Below are 23,854 nucleotides of genomic sequence, written 5' to 3'. Positions count from 1 at the left end.
TCTGGACACAGAACCCCGCAGGGAAGGAATACCGATAGCCCCAGTAGGTCATGCAGGCCCAGAATTGATGGTGGGCGAATAAATGTCAGAACACATCCAGGAAGCCCCAGGGTAAGTGCTACTGGATGACTGGGTAGGAGATGTCCAAAGTGCTTAAAGTGGAAAGAAAAGTGCTGTAAAGGAGTGTTATCTCAGCGGGAACAGTAATGGTGCTCATCTCTACACCATGTAAGGAAAAGGAGGGAGCTGACAAGAGGGAGAGGATGGCAGGCAAGTGGGCACGTCTTGACCGATGTGGCTTGAAGTGCAATGAGCTTCACTAGGCAGGTCCTACCACATCTTTTGACCAAAGTTTTACTTATCCCTATTGCATCATGTGTGCCAATACTCAAGTTAATTACAGAAACAATTTGAAATATAATCATACTGAGGGTGACTGCATAATATCCTCTAAACTGGGACACCTTTAAGAATGAAAGTGGCGCTATTCATGTTTACACCAAAACCACATGTGTGAACCAGAGCTGTCCCACTCAGACTAAGACAAATGGCTCTCCTAATTACTATTCTTCACTATGGATGCGTACAATTGAGGCTTTTAATAACACATCTGTATTCCATACCTCTCATATGCTGGATGTGCAACAGAGTTGAATCTAAAATGAGAAGTGTTCAGGTTTTAAAATTAGCAAGTAAGGCAGAACTTAAATTTAATCAAAATTATTCTTAAGCACTTTTTAGGGCTATACCAATTTTGGAGATTAATATAGCATTTCTATATATTCAACAGAGGCAGTTTTCCTCCAGCATTAGAACCAGTCACTCTAGGGCACCTGGGTGGCTCAGTCGGTTAAGAGGCCAACTCTTGATTTCGGCTCAGGTCATGATCACACAGTTCATGATATTGAGCCCTGCATCGGGCTCTGCGCTGACAGCATGGAGCCTGCTTGGGATTCTCTCCTCCCTCTCTCTTAGCCCCTCCCCTGCTCATTTTCAATCTCTCTCTCTCTCTGTCTCTGAAATAAATAAACATTTAAAAAATAAAATAAAGCCAGTCACTCTGGTTTTACCTCCTCATTGGGCATCAGGAGGCTTGCATTTGGGGGCCAAAGTATATTAAAGTTTCCCATTGTTACATATATTGTACAGGGAATTAGAGTCACTGGACAGATACTCACAGAGCATGAGTGCTCACAGAGCTGAATCTGACAAAAGGAAAGCAGACAAATGTCTCCCATCTACATTCAGTCTGGGCACATGCTCAAATGTCCCCATGCCACTTGTTAGGATTCCAAGTCCACATGTATGGTGGCCTTTGCTTAAGTTATGTCTAACATGGTACTACTCACAAAGTTCAATAACATGTACTTGAGTAGTGCAGCTCTAGTTTTAGGAGGAGATAGCACGGTTAAACAAATCCTCATGATAAAATATAATAAGAAACAAAAGGATTATGTGTCTCGATATAGGGAAAAACTAATTACTTGCTTCTGCAAGTTCAGGGAAGAGGTCCTTTGTCCTAGTCCATGACCAACGAATGGAAGTCTTCCTGACAGAGAGAATGAATGGCAGCTTGGGGAGGGGAAGGGGTGATACTGAAAGAGTAAATTTATATAAAAAGGAGCTCTCTCAAACTCTGTGAGACTTAAAATAAAAGCATGGGACATAAAAATGAAACAAATAATGTCAGTTGTCAACATAATTTTAAAATTATGAGAAAGAAAGAGCCTTCATATGAGACTTAAAAAATTAACATATAGTGTCCTATTGTAAAAGCCTGTAATGGATGAGATAGGAAAATAATTTAAAATAAATGAGTGTATAGGGACAGTGAATTTCAGAGGTATAGACATTTCAATTATGAAAAACACTCTGTATGTCCCTTTAAGTCTATCCACTACCACAGATATCTGGACACAAATTGAAGTCATTAAAATAAAACACTTTTGTTTTTCTTTTCTTTTCATTTCTTTTCTTCTTTCTTTCTTTCTTTCTTTCTTTCTTTCTTTCTTTCTTTCTTCTTTTTTTAGAGAGAGAGAAAAGTTGGCACATGTGCAGAGGAGAGGCAGAGGAAGAGAAAGAATCTTAAGCAGGCTTTATGCTCAGGGCAGAGCCTGACACAGGGCTCGATCTCACAACTGTGAGGTCACAACCTCAGCCAAAATCAAGAGTCAGAAGTCCTACCAACTGAGCCACCCAGGCGCCCCTAAAATAAAACATTCTTAATATCATGACAAATAAGCAATAGAAAGAAGATTCTTGCATGGCTGATGATTACAGATATTTGCTAAAACCAGCAAGACTAGATACATAGAAAGACTGATGTCATCAGTGATTTTGACGTTACATCTACATAGACTGTCTCCAAAATAGTGTCCTCTGCATTCTCATTCTCACTAAAAGACATCATTCCTTGAAACTGGCTTGAAGAATATGCATGAGAACACTGTCTTCTCTAAGAACCTTTTTTGCTTTAGAAGCCTAGTGAATAAAGGACATATATTTAAAGCCCATTTTATCATTGTAGCCACATATTCACAGGCTCTAAGCCTTTTGTTCAACACATTTCACAGTTCTCTTACCATATGGTTAAGTTACTTTTGTTTTTGAATCTTTGCCTTTGACAGAACAGAATTGCCCATTTAAAAATGGGCGCCTGGGTGGCGCAGTCGGTTAAGCGTCCGACTTCAGCCAGGTCACGATCTTGCGGTCCATGAGTTCCAGTCCCGTGTCGGGCTCTGGGCTGATGGCTCGGAGCCTGGAGCCTGTTTCCGATTCTGTGTCTCCCTCTCTCTCTGCCCCTCCCCCGTTCATGCTCTGTCTCTCTCTGTCCCAAAAATAAATAAAAAACGTTGAAAAAAATTTTTTTAAAAAATGTATGGTACTCTAGACTTAGCATAGGTAGCGCCATTAGGAGTCTCCTCCTTTATAATTTCCAAACATTCAGTGATAAAATGCAATCACTGCATACATTCTCAATGTACATTCTCATTGACTTTTGCTCTAGGAAGAATGTAGTTTCCCTAAATCGCATGCAGCTATTTGCTTGGGAGATATTTCCACGGAGTTGTACAAGTGTACTTGAACACACCTTGGCAAGTCCAACAATGAACTCCGAGCATGGAGTTATGATGTTGGAAATCTGCAAGATTGTGCTGTAAGTGCCAGGAGACCAATTCTCCAACTCCACTGACATTGCAGAAATTAACGGGAATGGATTTAGATCCAGAAGATCTTTCATTTGGGTTGGTTCTCTCTGCATTTGGTACAATAATGGCAAATCCCCATGATCTACTTAAAATGCGAACTTCTAGCCTGGAAGGACTTGTCAGATGAGGTACTTATCACCATACATCATCTAGTACTTTGTAAATGCCATGTAAGGACAGCAATGCAGAAAACAGTCAGCAAACGAAGAAGTGCATTTACAAAGAAAATCCTTATGCAATAACAAATATGATATTTTAGAGTTTAGTGATATTTTTAAATATCTGTGATATGAAAATTCACTATGGCACTTGGAACTAACACAACCTTAACTGGTGAAAGCAAAGTATCTTTAAAAATGTAATGTTGGTCAAAACTTAGACGTGTGTGAGATTTTTCAATAATCATCTTTTCTGGCTTTTTGCATGTAGGAAGCATTTTTAATCCAAGACCTTAAATGTTTGCTGAATAAATAGTTATGTGCATATAACTTGCAAAACAACAAATAATGGCTCTAATGTGATATAAAAACTTGGGGAGCCAGGGGCACCTGGTTGGCTCAGTTGGATAAGCGTCCAGTTTGGCCCAGGTCATGATCCCATGATTCATGAGTTTGAGCCTCACATCAGGCTCTCTGCTGTCAGCACAGAGCCTCCTTCGGATCCTCTCTCTCTCACTCTCTCTGCTTGTCCCCTGCTCACTCTCACAAAAATAATAAATAATTTTTTTTAACTTGGGGAGCCATTCCTCAAATTATAATAGCTGGGTAGGGTGAATTGTTCCTGGTGTGGAAGAGAATAGACTTCTAATGTGACCATTTATAAAGATACATGTAAAGGGGAATGGTTAACTTGAAAATATCCAGTGGCAGAAACTAATTATAACTTGAAGGTAGTGGTGAAGGTCACACTGTAGAGACAGGGAGACAGGAACTACAGTGCAGGCATCCTGAGAGAGACAGGGACAAATCAAGGATGAGAAAGAAAGAGGTGATTATGGAAAAGGGTAACAAGGAAGAATCTGAGGCTTATAAACAAATGTCTACAAGCAAAGGAAGAATGGCATCAGAACTATTAATGAGGTATGAGTCACATACCTCTGGGATGCTTCCTCTGGGATGTGGTAGGGATAAGGGCAATAGATCAGGGAAGACTTCACAGGGTATGTTGGCAGAAAGCTTTGTGTTCTTCGGAAGGAATCCTGAGTGTGGCAGAGATCTGAGTATAATTATAATAGTATGACTAGTGAATATATCTGGTCAACGCGCCAACAATCTGGTCAGCATGCAACTATGTGCATAATTCCGACATTTCCTCCTACTGCTCTGTGCCGGTCCTTTGAAATCCTGTGGACAGTAGCTTTACCTAATAGGACTTGTGTCTAACTTATTTGCCAAGTGTACACAATTCATTAGCAATGCTATCATGATATCTAAGATAGACGTACAAGCTTAAAAAAAGAATACTAGAAACAAACTAGGTGGTCCAAGAAGAATGATATAAAACTATACAATCTGAAGTAGTGCCTCATTTCCCCTGTGAATACCATATTATGTTGACCATGTATCAGCAAGTGAAAAATCACTAATAGAAGATTATAAGTAAAAATCTGCACAAAGACTAAGTGCATACCAAGTACTAACCTCATGAAGGGTCTTGGAAGGAAGGAAAATGGAAATGGACTAAAATGTTATTATCTGGGTTCCATCCCCTTTTAACTTGTAGGAAATTTAGCTGAACTAACTAGGAAATTTTCCCCTTAATATTTTTCCATGTCTTTTACACACACAAAAAAAACTAACACTTCATTGATTCCGACATTCTGAATATCCAGAAAATTTCCTGATTATTTCATATGCTGAATAGGCTGAAAGTAATTATACACTCCTTCATTATGACAGAATTACAAGTTTTAAATGGGAAATATACTGAAACCCTGAGCACAGCTAAATATGGATAAAGTACTTTTCTCATAATACATATACATCAGTAACTTGAATACTAGTATATTCTTCGCAACATCATTATTTCTTTTATGCAAATATAAATAGAAATGTGGTAAACTTTTTAGTAGATGATCACTGTCAGGGAGACCCAGAGATGTATCATAATTAAGAATCATATTTTCAAAATCAATGTCATAAAAATACATTTATCTCTCTAAGATAAATTGGTTGTTTCCAAATGACATAAGATACCTATTGCCACAAGTTGAAATAAAAGTTTTATTGAAATTACCATCAAAATGAAGTCAAAGTCTATTTTTAAAATATTAAAAGCCACAGAATAAATGGATTTAATTGGTTTTAAAGTCAAGAAACTTAAAAAGCAATAACAAGTTCCCTTTAGAATCATGAACACACTTTTCAGCTTTTTCATGTATTTATTTCTACTATCTTGACATTTTATCTGGCTTCAGGACATAAATTCATGGCAAGGAATGTTATTTTATGGGATCTACTTTCACAGGAATTTTTCTAGGTCACTTCAGTGACAGAGGGAAAGCCATCTGACATTCACAGAAAGGTAGTAATAACAGTTGCAGGCACGAGATAAAGAAACCCTGAGGTCTACTAGTGAAGGGAATTGAGTTGTAAATCTTACCAAAAAAAAAAAAGAAAAAATAAATAAAGATTTTGACCCCAAAGCTCCAGAATTTCTTTCTTATGGGCTAATTGCTTTAACGATGGGAATACTACACAAGCAAGGCTATTTCATTTCTCTTGAAAACTCATTAGACTTTTATGAAACTTAGAAAATGTAGAAAACCATTACATCTGCAGCTCTCTTACAAGTATTCAAACCTATGTGATCATTCATGTGAAGGACCACGTATTTGAACGTAATCTTTATTCTGTTGGAGACTATAACAAGTATGTATATATGCTCACAGGTAAATATAAATACGCTTTGCAATTATTATAATTTTAGTCTTCCTAAATTCTGAGGAGAGATCTTAGGATAGACAAATAGTGGACAAATAGAATCCACTCATTTCCTGCTGCCCCAGTGTTTCAACTCTGGGCTTGCTCTGTGGTAGAAGAAGTGTCAGAGAGATTACCGCCACTGGCACTGTGCCCACCAGGCCAACTGCACAGCTGGGAAAATTCTGACTTGTTCTTAATGTGTATATGATAGGCATGGCGATGTTTGCTGACCTAATGTAATTAATTGCCATCATTCTGCCAGAACATAATCATAATATCAGAAGATTAAAGAAAACATAATTGAGTGTTTCATCTATTCCTTGGAAAGCATTTCAAATGTCATCATCACGTTATAAAAAGTCATTCAGAATCCTCAAGGTCACTCCGAGTGTCCAAATGCTTAAATTAGTGCTGGTGGCATTGCCAGACTTCATCTAGTCTTCTGAGCTGGCTATTTTCCCCTCTCACTGTACTTGTCCACTTCTCAATCCCACTCTTGTCCATCTAAGAAACAGACTGTATAAAGCATTTTCCTTTGGAGAATTAAAAATAACAGGAGCTGGGAATTATAGATCTTATACAATGTCCCTAAAGGTGGATTTTATTTTCATAGTACTTCACAAATGAATAGGCAGAAAAAAAATGCCTAGGCGATAATGAAGAGAAAAACAGGTGCATGTACATATCAGGATACTAGTTTCTATCTTTGTGCCATTTTCATTGGGTGGGAAAGAGTACGTCATAGTAGTTATGATTATAGAATAATCATACATGAATACACACACCACACAGAGCACCTAGTAAAATAACTATTTTTTCCCAGTGGTAACATAATTCAGATTACTCAATTACCCTCAACAAACTCACTTGGAAGTGGGAATGCCCAAGAATAACTCATTAGTACCTTAAAATAACTCAGCTTTGCATACCCTACATTCACAAACTTCAGCATTATGTTTCTTCGCCATTGTATTGCTATTATCACCACTGTCTCTTAAATGTAAAATCACAAGTAGCCGATTTCACAATTTACCACTTTTTCCACAGTAAAAAGTTATTTTCAAGCACCAATTGCTTCTTGGTAGAACACTGACATCAATAGAAAATGCAATTAGGTATTGAACAGAATGGTTAAGGTAATTTTAACATGCTACTATTGGATCAATTAGTAGCCAGTAATTTCCAAGATATGCAGAGCTTTAGCAGACCCTAAGGCAAGTCTCTTGTTAAGAAAATGATTGGGATATTAGATAATTGAAATTAACTACTGCAACGTGCCACATTTCATAGTGAAATTAACTACTGCAACGTGCCACATTTCATAGTTTTCTCCAGTCATATTAGAGACACAATGTATAATGAAGTTGTTATTCATAAAAAATTTAAATAAATGATAGTTAGGTCCTGCTAGTTAATGGTGTAATGAGTCTGAGGAATTTCCAACTGGTCCCAAAGACTGACCATCAGGAATAAAATAAAGTTGAGGCTGGATTTTGTGACTCAGAAAATGAAAGTATTATTGAACATCCTGTGCTTCTTAAACAATGAGCTATTGCTGACACGGTTTCTTTCTTTCCTTCTTTTTTTGGTTATTGTTTTTCCATGAATGATGCATAAAAATTAATAAGAATTTTGTCTGAATTCAAATTCCTACAAGGTGTTATTTGATTTTTTTTACATAAACACAAGGGAACTATTGCCCAAGGCCATTCTTCCCATTTCAATGTGCGAGCCTTCTCATGTAATGTAATTTTAAATTAAATAAAGGTTCACTGCTATTTCTCCTGGGTATATATTTGGCTTTGCTTCGTCTATAAAACAGTCTTTCAAAAGCCTCACACTGCATTAGGAAAATAGCTAACCCATTGATGGTACCTGTGGACCAATTTCTTCCTACTTTCCTCCTTTATTTTAATATGATATTGCACATTAGAGTTTATTTCTCCATGGACATTAAGAGAATGCCTCTTACCTTGTCTCTAAGTAAAAGTTGTCTAGAGAACTTCTGAACAGTTTAAAAATTGAGTCTTCTGTTACTGATATTGCTAGTAATATAGAATTCTAACTGATATTGGAATAAAAACAATGTAGGAGTTAGGTATACTGGCCACCATTCAATGGTATGTAAAGTTATCCAAGTTGCAAATTCTTGATAAAAAAATAATTTCCTATTGTTTCTGTTGATAACCTTAACTGATGGTTAGAGGATAGAAAGCAAAATGTTACATGAAAATATTTAAAAAATAATGCAGTAGATGCTCTGATTTCTTCCAAAGTTACTTAACTTTTTAATCATCATTTTACCATTTAACACAATAGCAAAAATAATATGAGTAATACGTCTTGATTATAGAGGAGGTGCTTGTAAATTAATTTGCATCATTGCCTTGTGGGCATTTAATGTCATTTTTAAGAAAAAACAATGTTTCCCATACCTCAATAAATAGGCAACTCTCAAAGTAACATATCTTCATGTCATAATTTTACTCTTTATTACCTATGATAAAGAAAGAAAATTGGTTTTTTTCAAAGCTGTGTCTGTGTACAGCCCAGGAAACCAAAACTCTTGAACCATAGCAGAGGATTGTTCACCATAGAAAATAAGTTGCCATGACAAGGATCTCGGGTACTGAGTCTAAGGTTTACATAGTAGAAACAAAGCTTTAAAGGGCTCATGAATGAGAGACAGATGAGTTAATTGGAGAAGTTTACGTTAATGGGGAGTCATTGAGAATCAACCCCTTTTCCTTATCACCTGGTGAAGGGCATTCAGAGTTAATTTATTAAATAGCATGAGTAAACGCTTCTCTCATGACATAAATCAATACTCATCATTTGTCTGATTAGTACCGTTATGTATTATTTGTACCAGCTTAAAAGTAGAATGTTTCCTGCTTACCCACATAACCATTTCTGCTAAACAGTGGCCTAGATCTAGGATTAATAACCAAATAAAATATTTCCACCTTGTTAAACATGCAGCACTTCCAAAAATATCTTGTTCCCATTCAGTCTCTACCTCTATAAGGATAGCAAACAGCACCCAATCATGATGCTTTTGCATGGCTAGGACATGTCAATAAAAGTGACTTATGTCTCTTCATTTCATATAGTCATTAGACCTTAAAAGCAATAAATATCTAACTCCAAGCGAAACTCTTAAGATCTACTAAGTCCTTGCTCAAGAAGTGCATCATGTACCTTTCCATAAACTTGCATTCCAAACTGTATACATTACTTTAGGACAAACAGACAATGTTCAGTGAAACCCTAAGTAGCTCAGAGCACGTAACACACTTCCAGAATCTAAACAAATCATTCAAAGTGAAAATGGACTGTGTATGGACCTTACATTTATAGAGACTGTAAGTTCCATGAGGCCAGGGGTTGTGTCTGCCTTTTTCATTAGGTTCAGGAATGTGTTGCATCAATATTGGTCAACAGGTAATATCAGAATGGAAATATGGCCCATATTTTCAGTCAAATAACTGGTCATCAATCTTTCAATAAAACTGTAAGTCTAAAACCAGTGGAAACAAAAGACATAAAGAAGAGGTAACAAGGAAAATTATCACCAAAGGAGTGATTCTTATCAGTTGTTTGCATATAACATGTGGGGAGGAACAGCCAGTTAGGCTTTTGAAAAAAAGTTGCTTTAGTTCTTTCTCAATAGAAAAGAAAAAGAGAGTAGTTTTCATATTGTTGTGAATTATTTCATAAATTATTTTTCATTTTTATTCCCAAGTGAATAAAAACTTGGATGTAAATGATTGGAGCTGCATTGAGGAAACGGAAAGAAACACCCAACTCATGGTCATGAATTCTCAGAGTCCCCGGCAGGTAGCTCACACGCAAGAAGTAGGAAGAGTAAGAATCCTCCAAAGGTAAAAAAAATCAGAAAGAAAACTCATCCACTCAACTTGGATGGGTGATGTGTATCAATTTCAATCATGAGTCTCCCACATATGCAAACAATTTTTTTTTTGCAAACAATTTTTAAGGAAGCAGAATTTGGCCCCAAATTTTAATAGCTATTAACTATTGCTTTACTATTAGAGCTGGTTTGCCATTCACTGTATGGTATATTGGCCTTGGTGTGTGTATAGTTTTTGTGTAATTTTTTTTTCATGATGTGGAAAATGAAAGCAAAGATTGTTCATTCTCAAATATTGTTTATCTATCATTTTAGGTAGGTATTGTTTATCATTTTGAGGTAGTCTTTAAAACTCCTTACATGCAAATATTTCTTTCATTATCTCCCACCTATCATCTACCCTCTACAAATACAAATTTTGAAAAAGTAAAACATTTCAATCAAACATAAATTTTGTTACTCTTTACAGTATTTCATTTTGCTCTAGAGAAGAATCAAGATAAAATGGCAAACTTCAATGGTATTTTTTTCTTTGACACTAAAAGGAAATAAAAAACCAAAGTATTTGATGTCATTTCATGGACATCTGTAAATAATAAAATCCTTTCTCTAATTATGATTATTCCTGTGCTTGCTTTAGAATTATTTTTAATGTTTGTTTATTTTTGAAGGAGAGAGAGGCAGAACGTGAGCAGGGGAGTAGCAGAGAGAAAGGGAGACATAGAATCCAAAGCAGGCTCCAGGCTCTGAGCTGTCAGCACAGAGCCTGACGTGGGGCTCGAACTCACAAACTGTCAGATCATGACCTGAGCTGAAGTCAGACGCCTAACCGATTGAGCCACCTAGGTGCCCCCCATGTGCTTGCTTTAAAATGTTCAAGTTCAAGTGTTAGCAAGATTTACCAGGAGTCAGGTTTTATTTTCTTGCTCCAAGATTCTCTCATAAGGTGAAGACATTACCATTCACTTTATTAATGCAAATATAACCATGTTAGAGTGCAGACATAGCATATCCAGTTCTGTCTCTGTGGGTTTGTCATGCTCTTTCAGGAAAAGAATGGGTAAATAGTGCTTTTCTGCAATTCTAGCTTGAGAAATAAACAGGCTCCTATATTCTTTGCTGATGCTTAATGTTTTCCAGTGGGGAAAAAGATAAATGACATTCATAATAAATATCATGAATAGGAAGGAACTTAAGGAATAAATTAATAAAATCTACCGGTGACATTTATTCCACCTTAGCAATAATCAGTCAAAAGATACAAATTAAAGACCTCCTACATATCTATCATTATTGAAAGAGTGATAAGAAATGTACAGATACAATCATGGAATCATAGAGTCTGAAAAAAGATAGGAGCCTTAAAATTCACCTCATCAAGATGTATATCCTATCCATTGGATGCTCAGGGGGTTTTTGTTGTTTCTAATTCAGCCCCATCTGATTATCTCTGAAGCTCCAGCACATACAGCGCATTAGCTGTCAGTGGAAGGCATCCGAAAGTGTTTCTTGAATGAGTGAATAAATAAATTCATGATTATAGACATCCCCACCAAGTGCTTGATTCTTCAGCCCATATTTAAGTGCTAAGTAATTATATTGAGTAGAAGTAGTTTTCCATATATTTCTTGCAGACCCTTTTGTAATTAGACATATGTGTTTAATTTTTGTGAGGTAGGTATTATGGGCTTTGTGTAGTTAAGAAATCTGTATAATGATGGGTCCACACGGGATTAACTCGCTCTCTGTACTGGACCTGGAAAAGGAGTTCAAAGGTAGATCAAGCACAGGGACCTGCCGCTCACCTAAGAGGGAGGAGGAAGTCTCTCTAGTCCAGAAATGAGACTTGTGTGGAAAGACCCTGCTTAGAGGAAAAAAAAATGTCTCAGAGGAAATAGGGGTTTAGGAAAAATAAACAGTTTATTAAATAAAAATATTTACTTCATTAGTAATTTTTTTTAATCTTAAAAGAGTTCATTTCTGAAGGAACCTAGGTTTGTTGTCTTTAGCAGCCTGCTCTGACAGGATGCCCTTGGCCTGAATTGGCCCTCCGATTCAACAGGTGCCCTGTGGCCCCCAGCTGACTGTCTCAGGCTGATTTCTCCCCTGAGCTTTAGGTGATGAAGACCACTTCTCCTTTTCAGGACTATAAACTAGCTGCCATTGGTTTGAAATTCAGTGTCTTTGTTTCTATTTTCTCAAGTCTCAGCAAAATAACACCTGTCCTTCCACATATTATCTTGATGCTCAAGGACACATTTCTTGTCCTATTCTTCCCCAGACTGAGTGGAGCAATCACAGACAAGGCTTTTCTCTTTGTGTATCCTCACAGGCCAGCTCACCTGGTCAACAGGAAAGGTGAGCACTACTTATGGCCATGTGTTTCTGCTTACTGCAGGGGCCTGAACCAGGCCATGAACTTGTAAACATCATCATCATCATCATCATCATCATCATCATCATCATCATCAATGGTAAATATAAAATCATTTCATCTCAATGCCCTGGTTCCTGAGACACTGATGTAGACCCATGTTTATCAAAGTGTGCTCCTTCAGACATCTGCACTAGAAATGCCTGGGATACATATTCAAAATTCTGATTCTGGAGACGCACTGGATTCACTGAATTGGAATCTTTCAGGCTAATGTTCTGGGATCTGGTTATCTGCACTGCTCTCTGAGTAAGTCTTAGGTATCTTATGTTGAGGGTTGTGAACCACTGTGAGAATATCTGAAGGCCTGATATTTCCCTCCCATATCTTTAGCATCATTTTTGTACAGGTTAGGAATTTAACTCAGTTAGTCCTCTGCTTTACTATCCACTGTCCAAAATTGCCTGCACAGATGCTGTATACTTGGGAATTAATTAAAATACATTAGTAAGCTTTCACAAGAAGTGTGTTATTTTATAAAATTCTTTCTAACATCTAACTTCACTTATGCTGATGTCATTCACCTCATCTCTTCATTTTCTGTCTCACATTTGGGAGGAAAAGGAAAATTATCACCATCCATCATAGAACATTCTTTCTCTATCTGCACGGCATTCTTAAAGACAGACCTGAGACATGATTATTCCAGAATAAAGCTTTGTCATCATCCAGTAGTCAACCAATAGGATTATAACCCACCTGCATATTCCGGGGACAAACCGAACACATCCCAAACTGAATGCAGCAGGTTCGCCACCCAAGTATCCCCCTCCTTCTGGTTTTGTCCTCAATGAGGAATACCACCGAGCACCAGGTTCTAAGCCAGTCCTCCCAGAGCGAGCCCACCCCGATACCCAGACCACCACAGACTTCTTTCCATATCTCCTCAGAAAACACTCCAAATATCTCTCATCCGTTCCAATCCCTTAATCCAGAGGTTGCCAACACCACCATCTCCAGGTCCAGAAACAAAGTCAACATGTGCAGCATCTTCCTTTATAAAATTAAGGAGAAGTTGTCACTGTGGCTAAATAGTAGACTGAAGAGTGCATTCCCCGCCCCAGATCGTGTGTGCACTTAATGCTGTCCAAACAGAACAAACATTTGTAGTTTGCAAGCTCTATTTGGTTTCTATCTTTTTTTTCTCTCTTTCCCCCCCTGTTCCCCCACCTCCCTGACCCTGGTAACCACTGCTCAAGTCTTATTTAGATTCCACAAGTAACATCATGCAAGCGTTTTCTTTATGTGTCTGGCATATTTTACTTCTCCGTGTTGTTGCAAATGACAGGATCTCCCTTCTTAAGGCTGAGTATTATCCCTCTGTATGTCCTCAGCATCCCTCACCTGGCCTGTTGCAGTGCTTGTCACACCATCACTAACCTCTTTCCACTAATCCTCACCATCACAGGCATAATCCTGTGGAAGCCAAGTATGGCCACACTGTTTCCTTGCCTAGAGAATAACCAAGCACAGCCAGCATTCTGGAAAGGGGGCTAAGGGAAGGGAAATAGGTAAAAGTGGTCATGGGGCTGGAGCAGACAAGGTATTTTGGGTGTGGACTGAAAGCCTAGACTAGGCTTCACCAGGGAGGGTCTTGTTTTCTCCACCCCAGAGTGGTGGGAGTCAGGGAGTCCCAGAAAGGTGATGGAGTGAGCACAAGACATGGTCCTCCCTCTCTCCTTTCCTTGTAACATGGCTTCCCTGCTTCCTTCCCTTTGCTATCTGCTCCTCTTTCTTTTCTCCACTCTTTCCCTAACGCTGCCTAGTGTATCTCCCCACTGCTGGTTTGTGATGTCCTTTCCATTTTCCTTTTCCCCCTCTTCTTCCTCTTAAGCTTCAGTGTCTTCTCTTCCTCAACCCCAGCTCCTGCCTTCACACTCCTTAAAATGGCACTGGAACTTGGATAGCCTAAAAATACATTTAATTCTTTGTATAGCCTACTATCAACCTAACATAGGGTGTTTCGTATCTTTCTTTTGCCCAAAAGGCTGCTTAAAATTAGTTACATGTAGTTACCATTTGCATTTGTTCCTCAATTGCTTTTTTCCTTCTGGCAAGTGACCCTAAGTAGAATGACAGCATCCTTGCCTTTGTCATAATCAATTACTCTGTGCATCAGTGTTCAGTGTCGTGGGAATTACATGAGCACTGGAGTGAAATTAACTAATGTGCCATACTTGATTCCTTGTTACTATAAATTATCTTAGCCAAAATACCAAGAAAGGATAATAGCCATTTTCAAATTGGGCAATATATCCAACTGAGTCATAATGCAACAGGAACCATAGGGAAACTTAATGAAAAAAGAAATATTTTTTAAGCATAGCAAGTAAAGCTTTAAAATATGTGCAAATTTGAAAACTATTATTTAACATTTCATAAAAAGAAATAAAAACACTCTGACCAAAAGTATAATCATGTGAATAAATGTGTGCATAATTTAAGCACAATACCTAATTCCAATGAAACACACAAATATATATGTATGTGTGTATATATATATGTATATATACTTATATATACATATATATATTTATGTATAGTCTCAAAAGGTGTTAGATATTGTTTGTGCAGAAGAACATGCATATCAAGTCAGAGATTGTTTGAAAATCAGAGATATTAATAATCATTTCAAATTTAATACACTTTTTAAAATAAAGAAACTGACCCATTCAGAGAGATCAACACTGAAGGATGAAAGGTGGAAACACTTCCATTCTGAAAAGGGCATCTCTGTGTATCCTGATGAACTTAGACTCCTGCTTGGTTTAGTTTTGCCTCCCTACTCCCAGGGGACAGAGTATGAAAGGCTGGTCCCCAAGGTGAGCAGTTTTCAGATGCTACTGAGGCCCTTGGTTTAGGGACAAAGGATATTGATGGCCATTGATGGTAGATGTAGCTCAGATTACTTGATTAACCCCCTGCCTAGAGCCTAAATTAAAAAAAAAAAAAAAAGCCAGGAGGCAGGGACAAAGTACCTTAGCAACACTGGGATATGTAGTGAGCCATTTTCTGAGAACGGATGTCCATAGATGCTAGAGACAGGATGGGTATCAAGGATGGCCAAAAAACTCACACAACACCCCAAAGCATAGAAATATGGGTGAATGATTGTGTGTACCGTATATGAGTAACTCTCAGGAAAGAATAGAGAAGCTGGAGGGAAACTGGGCACCACACTGTGAAAAAACAAGTCAGTTCCATTTCTAAACCCCAAACCTGAGTGATGAACAGAAGAACAATGTCAAGAGGAAAATAACGTTGTTCCATCCAATTTTATGAGAGCGATGGACTCTGCAGGAAGATGTATGATTGATGGGAAATGAGGCAGGGACTCTGAGGCTTTCCTGTCTGGGATGCTTTGGGACATTGAAGCAACACAAATCACCATATGTAAGAGACGCCTGCTGGCACAGAGGTAGGGAAGCAAAACCACCTTCTCAGAAGAGGCTCATGAAAATATTTCTGAAGGATGGGAGTACAATATTAGAAAACTACCTCATGTATAATAGATAAGATTTTGAGGTCCTTAAACATGTTTTTGCAGAATATATGGCGTTTACCTTATTTTCCTGTATTAAGGACCATTTCATACCCCCTTCTTCCACATTCATTGTCTATCGATAGTTGGGTTGCTAATTTAGTGAAGAAGAAGACAGAACTGCTTCCCATTTCTGCAAACTTCAAATTAGAGGCAAAGGAAGTTAGGAAAACCAAATATTTTATTCTACTCAGTGTCGGGCTCTGCATCTAGGTACCTGCCTACCAACTCTACTCTTACTACCTTAACCTAAATCTACCAACATCTCCCCCACCAGCCATTTCAAAAATAATTGCTATATGGTTGTTTATGGTTGAGCTACCAGCTTTTGACTCACCCACTAGTGGGTGGACGGGGGATCCTTATTAATATAGATTCCTGGGACTCCTACTAAACCCACTGAATTGAAACATTGGGAGTCTGACCCAAAGAATCTACCTTTTCTCCCTCTTTCCAGGTGATTCTTATGAGCCCAAATATTTACAAATCACAGTAGCAGTGTTACTTTTTTTGATTCATTTAACAAATCTACATGAAAAAGGATTGTCTTCCTCTCCAGTTGTATCACTTGGTTAAGAAACTCAGAGCAAATATTAATCTCAGGAGAGCCCCAGGGCTTACTGCCTCCCCAGATGCCTGCATTTGGGTAACAGAAATATTTATATCACCCTTTGGAATATGATATTCTCATAAATGTCAGCCTGTGATAAGATAGCAATAATGAGTCTTTATACATTTTATGTATGTTGCTTATGTCATCATTCAGAAAAATCAAACAGACTAAAACCAGAATTTTAAAACCCCCAAATTAACTTAAGTATCCAGGGAAACATTTTAATTGTATAGATGAGAAGCCTGAGAGGCAAAGACTGGGGCATGAATGACAACATGGGCCTTGGCTGGATCCGGGGTCCAGGTGTCCTGAGAAAGCCCATGGTTCTACTCACCATCAGTGTCTTTTCCTTCTTCCCCCCTCCCCTTTTTCCTCTTCTCATATCAGAAACACATTCTGACTTCCACTCTTCTCTATCTGTGCCCCAATGATCAACAATCCTTTCCTTCATTCTGAGTTCTTCAGTATTCAGAATTTACCTTCAAACCATGTCTCTCTACAGAGGATTTTTTAGTCTTTTAAAGCTACAGATTACTTGAAAAAAAATTGTTCCTCATGGTGCTATAGACAGTTTATAGTTGTTCAAAATACATGTATTTCCCAAAATCATATTAAACTAATTCTTTAATGTAAATATTCCCTTGTCAGTTTCTGTTCTACCATTTTGCAGCTTGTCTTCTACCTTTGAGAAAATTCTTCACATCTGACATTAAATCTCTTGATATACATCTCTGAGGAACATATTATAATCATCATGACCACAAAAGAGACGACTATTGTCATATAAAAGGAAAGATTCCACGGGGAACATGTGCCTTCAGCATCAGAATGTGTTTATTTTCACATCAGAAATGTGAAACATTTAATAACATATGTGTTATTAAACATCAGAAATGTGTTTATTTTCATTTAGTACTTTTTTTTTGTCCCACCTCCCCCACCGGAGGTGAAATTATCTGACAAATTGAATATCTTTATTTGGATGGTGGGGGCTTATGAGAGTTACTTCCTGAAATGCAAGTAGAGAAATATGCATCTCAAATCAAAACTCTAATGTGATTTTCATTCAACAGAATTTATTTTGAATGATCTGTGTGTTTTATTGCCTAGCTTCTAAATCTATGGATCCTCAGTAAAATTGGTCCCATATTGGGCACTAGTTTTCACTGTGCAAACATTAAGTTGATCTTTTTAAAGTGGGCACAAGCTTAAAACAGATTCCTTCATTTCCAAGACTTTAATCTTTATTACTTTTTTTTTTAAACCTGAGGTTGACTGGAGTTTTCCTTTTAAAGCATTTATTCAACTTAACTTCAAAACCTCTTAGCTGAGTTAGCCATGTGTGGCATGGCTTTTTAAAAAACTTTTTTTAATGTTTATTTTTGAAAGAGAGACAGAGACAGAGTGTGAGTGGGGGAGGGTCAGAGAGAGAGGGAGACACAGAATCTGAAGCAGGCTCCAGACTCCAAGCTGTCAGCACAGAACTGGATTCGGGGCTCGAACCCATGGACCATGAGATCATGACCAACTGGGGCTGAAGTTGGAGGCTTACCTGACTGAGCCAACCAGGCACCCCGGTATAGTTTTTTTTTTTTTAATTTAAATTTCAAAAGTTATATGTAATAAATGTTAAGAATATTAAATGCTTAGTACATAATATCAACTTTTTCCCAGAGAGATGCAATTTTCTATGATTTCTTTTTTAAGTTTGAGAATCTCCAAAGGAAAAGGATCATGTTTCAAATTACACTTCTTAATAATTGAAATGAAATCTGTTCCCTAGGTAGCAAATCCCTAAAGGTTTTCCTTACATCATCATGTGTTTATAACTTCTTGTTAGATAGAATAGGTGCCAGACCATATGATGAAAAATGTCTGGCACATAGAAGCATTATAGTGAAACAGTTAAAATGTAAGCTAATGAGTCAGACTATTAATGCTCAAATCCTGTCTTCTCTATTTACTACCTGGGTGACTGCACAGATTCTTAAACTCTCTGTGCATCAGTATCACCATTTTAAAAGCATTTGCTCAATAGGATTAGATGAGCTAATACTGGCCAGTGCTTAGAACAGTGTTGGGCAGAGTTTACTATATAAATACTAGCCATTATTATTACTATAGAAGTAGATCTATTGTTATTATATAGTATAGCAATTGTTATATTGTGTTGTGCTATATTATTAACCTAGTGATTACTCACTACTTATGAAATAGATGACTATGGAAATATATTCTTTTAATATTTTTGAATGTTTATTTATTTTTGAGAAAGAGAGAGACAGAGTGCGAGCAGGGGAGGGACAGAAAGAGAGGGAGATACAGAATCCAAAGCAGGCTCCAGGCTCCGAGCTGTCAGCACAGGGCCTGACGGAGGGCTCGAACTCACAAACCATGAGATAACGACCTGAGTCGAAGCCAGCCGCCCACTGACTGAGCCACCCATGTGCCCTGGAAATATATTCTTTTTACTGAAATATTTTAAGTTCACATTTCATTACATTGAAATAAATAGCACTTTAACTATGGAGTAATAGTAAAGATTGGAAGTTGCATTTGATTTGCATTGGAGTCCTTTTCCTGAAAGACGGCTGAGGATTATAAGGGCCTGGCTTATGCAGTGGGGATCTCACAGGGTGGGGGATGGACAGATAGAATATCTTTTACCCGATCCTGGATTCAAAGCAAAGAGTCAAGATAGGAAGAGAAGAAAGGCAACATCTGTAAGTCAAGAATCAAGGCACCAAAAGGAAGGCACAGATGCCAAGGAACTGGAGAACCAGGGACATTGAGAACAGAAAATAACGGGTCAACAATAAACCTGAAGTTGTCACTGAAACAGATTGGGGCAGATGCTGTCACCCATAGCTATCCTTATGAGACCTGATTCCTGGGCAGGAGGCCTTATGGACCAGCCATTAGTCCCTTCATCACTTCTATTACTGCTGCACTGCTTTCCACCAAACACAACCTGAACTTGCATTTTTGGCAAAGACACACACTCAAGATGATATTTGTTACCTTAAAAAATGGTATTCGTGTGCAACTTCATCACAAAAGAAATAGAAAGCACCTCCCTCAGTAGCAAAAAAATAAAAAACATTCACGTGTCCCTCTGACATCAACACATGTATCAGAGCACAACAAACAACATGATAAAATCATCAACAGAAACAGAGACCTATAAGTTATGGCAGATACTGCAACTAATAATTTTTAGGTATGTCAAAGATTACCTGGGGGGAAAGAAAGAAACAAAAATAACAGAACACATGTCAAATTCATAAAATTGACTTGTATCTGAAAGAAGGCATCTCCAGAAAGTGATCTTTATCTGAATCATACTTCTCTGAAAGGGGAGGATAGGGAATTCTAGCTTGATCTTGCTCTCAGTCTGTTGAATATTCATTTTGGGCAACAGAACGCAATTTACATCATGTGAGGCCCAGGTCTGTGTGCAGGAACACCCTTTAGGGAACTCAGATGAAGCTTCTAAAATAACAAGAACATTTTCCAGTTCACCGCAGAGGGAATCCGCAGCTCGAATTTCATTTTCTTTGACAGGTTTTTCCAGATTTGCTCAAGAAAATGCCCCAGAGAATGATTCTGCTTAAGTTTTACGTGCGTGTGTGTGTGTGTGTGTGTGTGCGTGCAGGCGTGTGCGTGGGTAATGTCTGTATACATGTTTACATGTAGTTTTTTGATGATAATATTTAGCAATAACAGAGTTTTAAAGAATTTAAATGAACATGACATGCAAACCCAAATAAGAGCATTTTTCTTTGAGGTACCATGAATTTAACCTGTCAACTTTTGCTCAAAGGAGAAAAGAAATACTTTCACCTAAGTCTCTATTGTTTGGTCCTATGGCAGAAATTAATTCTGACTCCACTATAATGTATGGATACAGCACATCTGAATGAGATTTATGTGTAAATAATAAATATTGCAGAAGAAGTCATATGGCTAAAAAGGTGCTCAACTTCTAGGATAAACAAAACAGAAAGACTTGCTTAGATTTAAATTCGATACATGTTTTATAAGTATTTTTGCCTGCAAAACATTGACACAATTTGAATTCCTGGTTTCAAAAGTCTACTCTTTTTAAATTTTATTTTTTAGAATTCATAATAATTCTGTTTCTCTTTATAAAATAATCTTTTACAGGAAACTCTCTAAGACAAGTACATTTCTAAATAGAAATAAAAGATTATATTAACCTCAACCCTTTCAAAATTATTCCATTTTCTACAAACTAGCTCATTTTTTTAAAATACGCAAACGCACAATTTTAAGAGGTAATATTACTCTTCCACTTGACATATATACTGATATTATCAGACAGTGATGAATAATAAAGAAACAGCCCTTACAGCACTGTAGTAAAGATCAAATATTAAAGCAAAGATGGCAGAGTCAATAGACACAGATCCTTCTCATTTTTGTTGTTGCTACTACCGTTTTGGGGGTTTTTTTTGCAAACATTGAATGAATGGCCAACACCTTTGGCATGTTACTTACTGATGGGTAGAGGTAACCTTCTCCATTCATGGCTATATACAATCCTGTCTTCACTCCCTGGATGGCAACAACGCGCAGTCCCACTGGTATGAGGTTGAACAGTGCTGTAAAGATAAACATGGCCTGTCACAAATGGGCAGGGGAAGCAAACCTTTGCCATCACTTTTCTGTCTTTCATTTCTTTTATTGAAAAAAAAATCATCTATGTTACAACCTTCTGAGAAGTTCCAATTAATTAAGTTTTATTTCTCTTTCTAATGAAGACGTATCTTCAATGGGTAAAATCAGCCCTTGAGCTTCAACGTATAGATATCAGCAGTCCACCTATAGCATTGCAAAGAATTGGTGGACCAATACACAGACTCAAGCCTGTAATCACGATTCCAGTATCACAGTCTCTGACATCGTTTGATGTCAAAAGAAATCAGCTGTGAAGATTCTCAGAGTGGAATCAAAAAGTCCAAGTTGAATGCTTAGTCTGGTCTTTCAAGCAGAAAGCATGTTTTATCACTGCAGTGTAGGACAGGCTAGAAGTTTAAAAGGTAATTTCAAAACTAAATTAGTCTTGCTGAACCAACATGAGATGCCAGCAGAGCCCAGAAAAGGTGTGTACCTGTCAATGTGCTCAATTTAGAAAGGACGAATCATACTGAACGGCATGCACATTTTAAAGAGAGACATTTTTTTTTACTAATATCTCATAAAACTGTGAGTGATAACTAAAATAAAAGAGGGGAAAGTGTTCAATTTTACCCATCTGTGAGATAAAAACTCATTTATGTTTCCATGTATCATTTCTTCCCTTATTGACCAGTAAAGTATTTTTCTATTATTTTACATAGTACAGATAGCAATGTTATCACTGAGTTTAAAAAAAAAGTCTTAACATTCCTTTAACACATTCTCATCCTGGGGTTACATGTTGACTCTTTTGTGGGTATTCTCGCACCATCCTCAGTATTAACTGCTTCATGATTTGGGGAACCTTAACGTAAATACATTTTTAAGAGAGCTATTAATTATCCACAGTGCGGTTATCTGCTCCCACTCAAGGTCTTAATTCAAGAGTAGTTCCAACTAACTGGATCAGGCCAGAACAGGCAATGACAACCTTGAAATGTTGAAGTAAACATGTAAACAAAATACCTGAGGTTTAGGTTCTCAAATATATTCCACAAAAGACAAATAATTTGAAAAGTGTGGGTAATTTTGGCTTCAATCTATGGGTCTACTCAGTATATAATTAAAAATGTACTTTATAAATTAATTTCTATTTAATTCTGAGGCATCGCATTTTTTCTCTGAAGGGTGGGGGAAATTTATACCTTCTTTTCCAAGTATTACATGTTACTGATCCCAAGATGTCAAGATGCCTGTGATGAAAGGAACATGGCAGGCCATGGTCATAGATAATCATCCCTAAAGGAATACTCAGGGGCAAAATGATTAAGTGGATGCTAGCTTTCATGATTCAAGCTATCTTTGGACTCTTTTCCATAGGATTCTAGAGGCTTATGTTATAAAAGAATGAGGCTTATGCTTGCTCACTTCTATTACTTAATAGTAAACATGAGTGGGAGTCATTGAACAGTACATGGTACTTGTGTCATTGTAACTCAGTATTTCTTCTTTGTGGGACAGGACCATTGGCTAATTTCACTCTTAGCCAGAACACCTAAACTCTCCTATTTCCCTTATATTTTGAAAGGATGGGTACCATAGAACAATTCCTGATTTAGGTGTAAAAGTTCTGAAGAAAAAAAAACATAGTTGGATGCCTGTCCTTGAAAACTATTCTAACTTAACCCATTCAAACTTAATCATTCTAATCTTTATACACTACTAATGGTATTTGTAGGTGCCATATATTTGATAGAGGCCAGATGGTATAATTCTAGAAAGTAAGTACATCATGAACTCATCAAAATAATATGGTATAGGAAAGAGAAAAATTATAGATGATAGCCTAAAATGACCTTACCAAAAAATAGGTATTTCCCTAGGATTTTGGTTGGGACCTGAATTCCAAAATGTCAGTTATTATCATTTACAGAAAGACAAATCAAAGTTAATCCATGTAACCACTGTCATGTGGAAGCCCATTCAGAGCTGATCATGATGAATCCATGGTACTAATTAAAACTACAGATACCCATGTTAATTGAGATATCATTATATTTTCCATTCCTTTTGTATTTTATATAATTATAAAGCAATGTCACAAAGCCTAGGGGAGTTCAGAATAATAAGATGTTCATGCTACCCTATTTATTCTGTGGAACACTCTAGTTTTCCGTACAGTAGTGATTTTCAACTCCGGCTATACTTTAAAATCAGCTGTATTCATAAAGCAGGATATCCATGCCCAACCACAGACTAATTAAATTCAATAAGAATCTCTGGAAGTGGGTTTAGGGTTTAGGGCATAAGGAAATTTTTTAAAAAGCTCCTCAAATGACGCTAAAGTACAGCCAAGATGGGAACAGCCATCCCAAGGCCTCTAGCATGGTGGTAGCTGTGAGTGATGGGCAATTTTTACACATCAAATTATCAGGTCGGGAATTTCTAAGATGAGAGGGGTGCTTGTAGCATTTATTAAATCTGGTGATGGGAGCAATTAAGTTTAAGAGCACAGGAACACCTCAGGACATCCCCAAAAGCAAACTAGGGGAAAAGAAAACTACACCCTAATCAAATGCCATACTTCATGGTAAGGCTAATGTTTAGTAGATAGATGG

At 37.4% G+C, this 23,854-nt stretch overlaps 1 protein-coding gene across 5 annotated transcripts in view; it reads right to left on the bottom strand.

The window, feature by feature from the left end:
- The window catches only part of FGF14 (fibroblast growth factor 14), a 617,422-nt gene that overhangs the window by 101,486 nt on the left and 492,082 nt on the right, over nt 1–23,854 (bottom strand). For all 5 annotated transcript variants that reach the window (XM_040487123.1, XM_040487127.1, XM_040487126.1 and 2 more), the window contains one exon: nt 21,117–21,220. In XM_040487123.1, coding sequence (XP_040343057.1) covers nt 21,117–21,220 — 104 coding nt within the window. The remainder of the gene's footprint in view (nt 1–21,116; nt 21,221–23,854) is intronic.

This window comes from Herpailurus yagouaroundi, unplaced genomic scaffold, assembly GCF_014898765.1.
Source record: "Herpailurus yagouaroundi ecotype Mexico unplaced genomic scaffold, PumYag 164, whole genome shotgun sequence".
Taxonomy (NCBI): domain Eukaryota; kingdom Metazoa; phylum Chordata; class Mammalia; order Carnivora; family Felidae; genus Herpailurus; species Herpailurus yagouaroundi.
Note: the sequence above shows the minus strand (reverse complement) of the source record. Positions and strands in the feature narration are given on the sequence as shown.